The 10,838-nt window shown below is 48.0% G+C and overlaps 1 protein-coding gene across 2 annotated transcripts; it reads right to left on the minus strand.

The window, feature by feature from the left end:
• Positions 1–1,434: 1,434 nt before the first annotated feature.
• On the minus strand, positions 1,435–10,391 carry SSR2 (signal sequence receptor subunit 2). 2 transcript variants are annotated; one of them, XM_079957283.1, is made up of 6 exons: positions 10,326–10,391; positions 8,509–8,663; positions 6,092–6,190; positions 5,236–5,344; positions 4,811–4,888; positions 1,435–1,952 (listed from the first exon to the last, which is right to left on the minus strand). In XM_079957283.1, exons 2-6 carry the CDS (start codon positions 8,661–8,663, stop codon positions 1,842–1,844), a joined length of 552 nt encoding a protein of 183 aa, XP_079813409.1. In that variant the 5' UTR covers positions 10,326–10,391; the 3' UTR covers positions 1,435–1,841. The 2 variants fall into 2 exon arrangements, with proteins under 2 accessions (XP_079813409.1, XP_079813408.1); XM_079957282.1 differs by having other exon boundaries at positions 8,509–8,698; positions 10,326–10,383.
• Positions 10,392–10,838: the final 447 nt, after the last annotated feature.

The following is a 10,838-nucleotide window of genomic DNA, read 5'->3' on the forward strand; positions in this document are numbered from 1 at the left end:
TGGGACTTGTAGTCCGCTAGAGGGCACTAGGCTTGGGAAAGGCAGCTGTTGCTGAAAGATCCTGTGCTGTATATGGACAAATGCACACCAGACATGTAAAACACATCCAATGTGCATGGTGGCGCTGTGGATTAAACCACAGAGCCTAGGACTTGCTGATCAGAAGGTCGGCGGTTCGAATCCCCGCAACGGGGTGAGCTCCTGTTGCTCGGTCCCTGCTCCTGCCAACCTAGCAAGTTCGAAAGCACATCAAAGTGCAAGTAGATAAATAGGTACCGCTCCGGCGGGAAGGTAAACGGTGTTTCCGTGCACTGCTCTGGTTGACCAGAAGTGGCTTAGTCATGCTGGCCACATGACCTGGAAGCTGTACTCCGGCTCCCTCCGCCAATAAAGCGAGATGAGCACTGCAACCCCAGAGTCGGCCACGATTGGACCTAATGGTCAGAGGGTCCCTTTACCTTCACCTTTTACCTCCCCCAAAATCCTGGCAACTGTAGTTTCACATTCAGATTGTTCCTCAGCAGCCTGAACAAGCTATTATTCCCAATATTCTGTGTTTTAAATGTGTACTGCATGTGCTTTAAATCTTCCACTTGGATCTGACCTGTGTCACTACAGCAGCACTCAGACCAGGCAAATATTGAGCGCAACAGATTTGTAGAAAAGACTCTACAACCTGAAATTAGAGACAATGCATGTACTTTTGTAACCCAATAAAATCTTTAATAAAAATTATTTTTTAAAATTGAGAAGTGGGTCCTAAAATGCCTATTTAGGAAAATGGTAGGATCCTGCTCTGAAAAGATTGGAGACTCACGGCTTTAAGGCACTTAAAAATAAGTATTGTTTTTCATTCCTTTTAAATTTGTTACCAATGTTATTACCTTATAATTTAAATACCTTATTGTTCCATGTATAAAGACAATGTTTTTGCTAAATACTAGAAAAATACAGTATTTCCTTGATCTTCCCGCGGCTGCTTCCGCCACCATACAAGTGTTACCTCCTTCTCCTTCCCTCCTCCCCTGCTGCATGTGCCACTCTTTCTCGTGCGTGCACCCACAGGTGCAAGGTGCCACAAACTGTGCAAGGTTAAGGGCACCAACGGAGCACTGTGAGTAAAAGTGCATCCGGGGCCTTCTTAATTTCTCAGTTTTGGATACAAAAAAATAGGGGTCATCTTATACATGGAAAAATGCAGTAATATCCTTTTGAACTGGGCCTGCACATATTTTACAGAACCTGACGCAGGTCAAACAATGCCATTTGTTTCTGTTCAGTGCTCCCACTTGAAAACATGCTGGTGCCAATGCCTTTCCACCCATCTGGTGCCCTAAAGATGTTTTGAACGACAACTCCTCCCTTCCCACTGGCACCAGAGGTAGGAGAAGGCCTGCTTTTGTGCTAAGGGAAGAGAAAAGAAATCACAGCAGATTCAAAGTTTGTGTTTTATTTTCCATGATAAAAAAACACACACGCACACCATTCTGAGGCACAACAGATTTCTCTGACAGATTATCTAATTCTTCACGCTTAGGGCTCTGATATTTCCCCTTCCTTCCAGTGCCCTCCTGTGGCCAAGAAGAGCAGATTTGACGTGGAGAAGGAAGAGGGGTGGAACCTCCGTCACTGAGGCTGGACGGATCCCTCAGCAGAATGGCTAGGAGGGTTGGCAGAAAATACGGGGCCTGTTTTAATTCACTGATGGGTTGGTTTTTCTTTTTACGGCAGCTGTTTCTTGAAGAGCAACACCCCAGTTTGTTTGGAAACGCTGGCTGCTCTGCTGTCGCTCCCGAGTACCCCTAGAACCGCAGAGGGGAACACAATCCACCTGGCGCAGCTCAGTTCTTCTTGCTCTTGGGGGTGTCATACTTCCTTTTGCTCGAGTACCAGAGGAGCAGAGGGATGCCGATGGAGGGGAGCGTCATGACCCCAAAGGCTGCCCAATCCAGCTTTATAAAAGAAAAGGAGGTGAAGGGGAAATAATTAGTCGTTTCAATTCAACAAGTTCATTGTGCTGGTCCAGTGGTTTCCAAAGTGTGGGGGGAGGCAGCACCCCCTGGGAAGCAGTGGGATTACAGAGGTAAGGGGGGCAGCTGGAGGTGTAAATGGCTATTAGACTTTGAAAAGCTGGCATCACAGAATCAAGTTCATCAACTCTGTTGAGGTCATTTAACTAAATAGTTTAAACTAGATTTTGAACAGATGTGCAACTAACTGTTAGCAACACATCTTCCTTAGTGGGTTGTGCACACCACTATTCTGAATAGTGCTTTTTATAGAGTGATGGACACTGGGGATTTAGTTTATGGAACCAAGGGGATGGCGGCCTGAAAAAGTCTGGGGAAAACTGTGCTAGTCAAAAGCTGTGACTGTGATGATTATATTATAGTGTTCCAAAACACAAGCATAGTGATAATATAACAAACATAAATAATACAGTGCTACCCCCAGTTACGAACAGGATCCGTTCCAGAGGCCCAGCTGCATCCCGAAAACTTCATATCTGGAGGCGCCTTTCCGCACATGCACGCAATGTGATTGAGCGCTTCTGCGCATGCGGTGAAACCCAGAAGTATATACAGTGGTACCTTGGGTTACATACTGTCAGAGCTGCCTCTAGGTCCCAGCTCACAGAGGGCCAACGCTAGGCTGTCGTAATGTACAAAAGTCTTTATTGAAGTTCAATTTCCATTTCAAAGCCACAGCGCGCAGCCCTACCTCTTAAACCCTAGATCGGCGAAGTCCCATCTGAATCTCCTCCCCTCTGACACCAGTTTAAGATCCTAGCCCTGCTCCACCTTTTCCGCTGCTCTCTTCTCCTCTGGGTCCTCCTGCCCGCTGGGGCATCCCCCTTTCTGGACTCCTCTGATGCTGAGTCGCTCAGCTCCTCCCCCTGCTTCCGGCGGGCTTTAGGACCCGGTTCCCAATCCTCATTCTCTGCTGTCCCACGCTCCTGTACATTTGAACTTGCCTCTCGCGCCAACCCAGTGACCTTCCTCCTGACCGTTACACTACTTCTGTCACTGCTTCCCTCTTCCGGGATACTGGCCGGATCGGACCTCCCCTCCGTTGTCTGACTCTCCGATGGAGGCGTGGTCAGCCCTGACTCCTCTCCTCTCCCTGCTGGGGGAGACGCTACTCCCGATACCTGTGACTCTTCCCCCCCACTATGCTCTGGTGGGGAAGCTGGTCCTGATTTCCAACTGCTGCTCTGGGAGTCCCCGCTGGCCCCTTGCTTCTGGGGTGTTCCCCTTGGGACCCCCCTACCCCTGGCCACTGGCGCCCCCTTCTGTGAATCTTCTGATTCGCTGGAGAGGCTCATGGAATCCCTCGGTCCACTGTCCTCTTCTTCTACGCTCCCCTCGGATTCTTCCCCTTCGCTCTCCATCTCCTCTCTTCCCTGTGCCTCTGCTCTTGAGCCCCTGACACATATGCTTTAGGTTACAGACTCCGCTAACGCAGAAACCGTGCTTCAGGTTAAGAACTTTGCTTCAGGATGAGAACAGAAATCGTGCTCTGGCAGCACGGCAGCAGCAGGAGGCCCCATTAGCTAAAGTGGTTGTCAGGGACTCAGTGGGAGCGCAGGGAGGAGAAGAGATGGAGAGCGAGAGGGAGCAATCCGAGGGCAGCGTAGGAGAATATGACAGCAGCCCGAGAGATTCCATGAGCCTCTCCAGCGAATCGGAAGATTCACAGAAGGGGGCGCCGATGGGCAGGGCAAGGGGCGACCCAAGGGGGACACCCCAGAAGCAAGGGGCCAGCGGGGACTCCCAGAGCAGCAGTTGGAAATCAGGAACAGCTTCCCCACCAGAGCGCAGTGGGGGGGAGGAGTTCCAGGTGTCAGAGCCCACATATGCACCACCAGCGAGAGAAGATGAGTCAGGGTTGACCACGCCTCCATCGGAGAGCGAGTTAACGGTCAAGAGGAAAGTTGCAGGCTGGGCGCGCGCGCCAAGTTCAAAGGTACAGGCGAGCGGCACAGAAGGTAGCCCGGATAGGGAACCAGGTCCTAAAGCCCGCCGGAAGGAGGGGCAAGAATCGTCAGGGTCAGCGTCAGAGGAGTCCAGGAAGGATGAGACCCTAGCGGGCAGGAGGGCCCAGAGGAGAAAGGAACTTAGAAAGAGGTGGAGCAAAGCGAGAGTCTTAAACTGGTGTGGAAGGGGAGGAGACTCAGACGGGACTTCGCCGGTCTAAGGTCGGGACGTAGAGCTGCACGCTGCGGCTTTAAAATGGAAACTGAATCTCAATAAAGACTTTTGTACATAACTACAGCCTAGCGTTGGTCCTCTGTGAGCTGGGACCTGGAGGCAGCTCTGACAGTGGTGCTTCAGGTTAAGAACAGTTTCAGGTTAAGAACGGACCTCCGGAATGAATTAAGTACTTAACCTGAGGTACCACTGTACTTCTGAAGACGTGTGCATGCACACGAAAACTCATACCAATAACAAAATTAGTTGGTCTTTAAGGTGCTACTGGAAGGAATTTTGTTATTTTGTTTCGACTACGGCAGACCAACACGGCTACTAAAACCTGTTCTTAATGGCTGCTAGCCATAATGGCTAAGCTCTGCCACCGCAGTCAGAGGCAGCAATGCTTCTGAATGGAAGCTACCGGAAGCCACAGGAGGGGGAAGTGCCCTTGTGCTCCAGTCCTGCTTACAAGTTTCCCACTTGGGCACCTGGTTGGCCACTGTGAGATCAGGATGCTGGACTAAATGAGCCATTGGCCGGATCCATCAGGCTCTTATGTTTTTAATGCCCCCAGTGTTGTATTGGAGCAGGCTGACAGCACTGCTTTATTTACTTACAAAGTGTGGCGAAAACCTCCGGTCAAATTCACGCTGGGCGAGGATCCCCCCTTGCCCTGGAGCGCTGGTGAAGCCCACCTGAAAAGAAAGAAAATTGAGGGGGTTTGTGTTTGTTATTATTATATATTTATTTATACCCCGCCTTTTCTCCTGAAGGGCCATGGTGCTTGCGGTCATGCGAGGTCTCCTTGTCAAACAACCACCACAAAACTCTAAGCCAGGGTTTCCCAGACTTGGGTCTCTAGCTGCTTTTGGACTACAATTCCCATCACACACACCCTTCCCAAATTTCCCTGCACAAGTCATAGGACTCAAGAAAGGCAGGGGTCAGTGGTAACTACAAAGAATGCCTTTGCTTGTGAGCCGAGCCAAAGCCTGTGGGCCCCCACAGACCCCGGGCTCCACCCATGGCGCTTGCTACTTACCACCACCTGGGCCCCCTCCTGCGCCAGGTATGTGATGGTGGCCGAGGTGAAGTTGAAGTAGCCGGCTTTCAGGGGTCTCAGGACCACCGTGTGGGACACATTGCTGGCACTGAGCGACAGTGGCTAAGGAAGCAGACTGTGTCGCAGGAGCAGAAAGTAAAGGAAGAGAGGGGGTTTTTGGGAGAAGAGACCAGGGGGTGGTTTGGGTCTTACTGCTCATGCGTGTAACAAGTTTACTTGCTCAGTGCTTCAAGATAAATAAGGGACAATCCCGAGGGCTTGCTGAGGCTTATGATCTAAACCTAAACGTTTTGGGGGGCCCTGCCCCGATAGTGCCGCAAACGTATTCCCAATGTCCCTTCTCTATCCCTTCTCTATCCTAGAGAAGTCGCATTACAGGCGACTCAATTTATGCAGGGGTTGTGTTCCAGTGATAACACAAGAAAGTCAAAGTTGATTCTAGTCCAAACACCTTGAGTGCAATGGTGGGTGGGAATGACAAAGTCCCGTCCCCCCCCCCGATGCCTGCCCCCTTTTTATTTTTGTCAAATGCATAAAGCTGAATGCACACAAGTTAAAGGTGATTTAAGTGGTGAGTTACCTGCATTCAGAATAGTGGTTTGCACGACCCAGTAAGGAAGGTAATAACACAACAAAACTCAACACAGTAATATTTAACTGCACATTTATTCAAAGTCCAATTAAAACTATTGAGTTTGATTAATTGGATGGGTCATTGGTCTGATCCAGCAGGCTGCTCTACTGTTCTTATGACTCTAAAGGGTCTAAAAAGAGCCACTGTCACCCCTACACACACACACACACCCCGCCACACTCTGTGCAAAAAAAAGGATACGGTGCGATCCTGTCCCACTTGACATTGAGCATCCCAGAAACAATGCCAAAGTCTTCAGGAGGAAATGAGTCGTCCGACAACTCCACCTCTAAGGCAGCACTTGACGCCAACAGATAAAAGGATTGGGATAACAGTATTAGGAACAAGACACCACTTGAAGGCAGGGTGTGTGGGGTGGTGGGACCCTTACCTAGATCCCTTCCAATCTGGCTTCCAACTTGAGTTTGGAACTAAAACTACCTTGATCACCCTGGCAGATGATTTGTATTGTGAGATGGGAAGGTTGAGTGAAATCTTATGGATTCTGCGGAATTTCTTATCAGCCATTGACCATGGTGTCCTGTCCTTCCCAGAGGGTAGGTCCCTGAAGTCTGGTGTGTAGGTGCCATAGCAATCCATCTTATTCCCAAATGCTATTCTTTAACACCTACATTATGGACCAATGGCAGGAGGTACCTGGAGATAAGGGCTAGGGTGCCATCAATATGCAGCTGACAGCGGCTTAATTTTTGATTAGCCAAGTAACCTTAATGATTACCAGTATTTTTAAAAAACTGAAAGTAACTTTTTTTAAAAAAAGTTATATGATGGTAAAGAAATATTGAGAATGATGATTTAATGCATTTGTACTCAATTTTTCTCCCAAAGTAAGTAAGTAAGTAATTTTATTTACGGCCATAGGCCCATACAGGTAAAAACGACACATAAATAACAACTTGTGCACGTGGGGAAAACAGCCACTAAAGCACCACTATAGCAATAAAATACTATAGAATAGAATGGCATACTACGCCTTAGTTAGCTTGTAGTGCCCCTTGGCGTCGCTTTTGGGTAAGGACAGCGACCAGGAACCTTGCCACTTTCAGGGTCGTATGAGTATCCTTATCCTGCAAGATTTGGGCAAGGTGGAATTTTGATGGGGTGCCCTCTAGTTTCTGTATGATTGATCCCAACAAATTCGCCCGTGGCACATTAAACAGGGGGCAAGTGAACATAATGTGCTGGAGCGACTCCGGTGTCTCCTTATCACATTCGCACATGGCGGGGGCTTGGCCCTTTGAGAATCTATGTCTCAGGACGTTGGAGGGAAAAACGTTGAACCTCGCTTTGGTGAAGGCCAGTCTATGGGCAACAGTCGAAAGGGAGGAGAGGTATGATGGAACGCAGTAAGTTAATGTGATACCAATGTTCTGAGGCGAACAAACACCTCCCCCCAGCATATAATTTCACTGTAGATCGATGTCATCCAGTCTTTGGCGGATCAGTCTTTGAGCAGTAATTTGGTCTAGTTTTAGGGAATCTGAAGGAGAGATTCCATAACTCAGGAGTTTGGCATGAATTCTACTAGTCCAAGGGCTAGAGAATTCATCTCGCCATAAGCATTGGACAAGGTAATGGTTTGGTAGTCTATGCCACAATGATAACCAATAATTGAAGACTTGCTTCCACAGGCAAGTTTCTAAGGATGAGATCTTCAATTCTAGTCGCATGGCTGCGTTGCTTACGCACAGAGGGAGCATTAGGAGCCGACGTAGAAATTGATTTTGCAGTGTCTCGAGAGGAGCAAGATCTGTCATCACAGCCCAAAGCGGGGCAGCATAAGCAAGCACGGCAACCACTTTTGCCTTGAACACCTTTAGGGCCGAGGGAACGTTTGTACTTAATTTTTCTCCCAAATTGGAATTCAAGACAGCTTCCAACATTTAAAAAAGTTACAAAATACAATGGAATAAAGACAACCTAAAAACAATAATTAAAAATACAACAAAACACATTTAGAACCAGCAATTAAAAGTACAGTTTGCCCCGAGAGCAGCCCAGTGGTCACCATTGTCTGTGCCTTAGTTTCCAAAGGTCCGACTGAACAGGAAAATTGTAGCCTGCCGGCCAAAGGATAACAAAAAGGAAACTAGTCTAACCTTTCTTGAGATGGAATTACACAATCTGGAAGCAGCCACACAGAAGCCTCTCTCTTGGGTCACCACCAGCCATGCATCTGATGTTGAAGGTGCACTCCCAAGGTTCATATAGGGAGATGGCCTGGGCCAAAGCCCTAGAGGGCTTTATAGGTTATAACCAACACTTTGAATTTTGCCCAGAAACAGACTAGTAGTCAGTGGCAAGAGAATAACATGCTTCCTGCAACCCGCTCCAGTCTGCAGTCTAGTCACAGCATTCTGCACCAGCTGCAGCTTCTAAAAACTTTTCAAAGGCATAATGAATGATTTTAGAGTGTTGTTTGTGCTGTACTTTTGTACTGTTTTATTGTTGTTAGCCGCCCTGAGCCCGGCTTCGGCTGGGGAGGGCGGAATATAAATAAAAATTATTATTATTATTATTATTATTATTATTATTATTATTATCATCTCCATGAAAGAGCATTAAGATACCACCAGTCTTTCCTATGAGAGATTTACCTAGAGCCAACATTGTAGATGTTGTACTGCAAAGTGAGATCCCGGCCCTCAACGGCATATCTGTTCAACAGAGACTTGGAGGCCAAGAGCCTGGCCCCTTCCTCACAGTAGACTGAGGAGGTGGCAACCAGCACGGCAAGAATCAACAGCTTCATCTGGAATGGAGAAGAGGATGGGCTTGTAATTGCACCTGAAGAAGAATATCATTTGGTAGAGAAAAAGTGAAGTACAGAATGGTGAATCTGTTTAAAGTGTGAGGAAGGGAAACAGTATCAGCACAGCAATTAAATGTGTGTTTATTTTTAAAAACCTGCTGCCAAATTAATCAAATTGAAATTTTGTTTTAATTGGTTAGCCTAACTGATTCACCAATTAAAACACTGCCATCTTACTAAACAGAGATTAGAACCCCTACTTTGCCTCTAAACGAATATGGTTTTGGGATGGCTAAAGAGTGTATAACCCTAATCTATGATAAATGATCTTTGAGCATCCATGCTCAAACATGAATGAAATATGGCCATGCCTCCAAAGTTAAACAGGTGACTTAAAATAAATCAGTAAAAATACAATTAAGAACCATACAAAATCTTAGCACAGTGGATTACAATTGCTACAACAGGAATAAAACTGATTTACACAGTTTGCCAAGACCCTCAGTAATTTTCATCTGGCCCGTGGAGGAAAATGTTTGGGAACTGCTGAGCTAGAGAAGGGAATGCTGGGCAAAGTGAATTTTATTTATTAACTTTGTCCATATAATGCTGCTTCCTGTAATCCAACACCACAAGTTTATCCTATAGTTGAGATCCCCTCAAATGAATGCCAAATGCTCTGATTTTTTTCTCTACCGTGATCCCGTCCTCTTTTTTTCTTCTGTCAGGACCCTTCCCCAATTACTCAGAAATTGCCCCATAATAAGATTCCATCAAGAGCCAGTGTGATGTAGTGGTTAGAGCATCAGTCTAGTAGGATCTGGGACAGACATGGGTTCAAATACCCACTTGGCCATCATGAAGTTCAGTGGGTGACCTTGGGCCAGTCAACATCCCTCTTAGCCTAGCCTACCTCACAGCATTGTTGTGGGGATTAAATTAGGAGAGAGATAACGGTGTGCGCCACCTTGAACATCACAGAGCAAAAGGTGGGATAAAAATGCAATAAACAGTAGTAGTAATAGTAGTAGTTCATCTCGCCAAGTGGTCATTCTGACTGCCAGCTGCTCTCCAGAATCTCACTCCATGAAAAGAGGCAATATTGTGTAGCAGAGTGTTTGACCCGAGAGAGACCAGGGTTCGAATCCCCACCCGGCCAGGAAGCTCACTAAGGGAATGACCCTGAGCTTAGCCCCTGCCGCTCAGCCTAACAGACCTAACACGGTTGTGGTGGAGATTAAATATGGACTAGGATTTAGGAGACCAGGGTTCAAAACCTCCACTTGGCCATGAAACTACTTGGGGGGGGGCTCACTGTCCTCTCAGCCTAACCAACCTCAAAGGGTTGTTGTGGGGATAAAACGGGGGGACGGGGACCCACGTGCACCACCTCGAGCTTCTTGGAGGAAAGAAGATGAGACACAACTGCTGTCAATGAATGAATGAAACTTTCTCTGCCAAACCTCCTTGCACCCAGCACCCAGTTCCAATCGCCCTCCTTTTCCCCGGGCAGAATAGACCCCCCTCCTCCAATCAACCTGCATTTCCCCGACTGGAAACCCCTCTCTTTCCTTTTCTCATCCAAAGCTGTCCTCCAATCAGACACCCAAACCCGGTTTTGCCTGCCAAGACCACCTGCCCTCCCCTCCTGCCCTCGCCCACCTCGGCTCCTGCAGCTGCCAGCAGAACGGAAGGGAGAGTCAGCACTCCCCGCGGCCGGAAACCCGCCTCTCTCTTTCGCGCGCGCGCATTGCGTACTTTCCTGGCGTTGCCGCTAAGCTCGCTGGGAAATGTAGTCCTCAGCCCCTGCTTAAGAACCTATGTGGAGACAAGCTGGAGGATGCCAGTGGCCCATTTGGCTCAGCATCCTGTTCTCCCAGATGAACCAGAGGGATGCCCATAGGAAGGTCCCGAGCACAACAACAAACCTCCTCTCTTGTGGCTGCCGGAGACCAGCACCTGACCTGGCATTTACCGCCTGCTCTCAGGTTATTTTGGTGCATAGCTGTCAACTCATGAGAAGAGAAGACTCCCTGGAAAAGACCCTGATGTTGGGAAAGATGGAGGGCACAAGGAGAAGGGGACGACAGAGGATGAGATGGTTGGATAGTGTTCTCGAAGCTACCAGCATGAGTTTGACCAAACTGCGGGAGGCAGTGGAAGACAGGAGTGCCT

This window comes from Podarcis cretensis (assembly GCF_951804945.1).
Source record: "Podarcis cretensis genome assembly, chromosome: 16".
Taxonomy (NCBI): domain Eukaryota; kingdom Metazoa; phylum Chordata; class Lepidosauria; order Squamata; family Lacertidae; genus Podarcis; species Podarcis cretensis.

Bases quoted from the DNA above. Each gene is read 5' to 3' on its own strand.
- SSR2 (XM_079957283.1), bottom strand. From the start codon at position 8,663: ATGAAGCTGTTGATTCTTGCCGTGCTGGTTGCCACCTCCTCAGTCTAC. The intron at 5,345-6,091 runs GTATCCTTTTTT...ACTGTCGCTCAG, and splicing joins AAGTGGGACAGGATCGCACC to TGCCAGCAATGTGTCCCACA. The intron at 4,889-5,235 runs GTAAGTAGCAAG...CTTTCTTTTCAG, and splicing joins AGGAGGGGGCCCAGGTGGTG to GTGGGCTTCACCAGCGCTCC.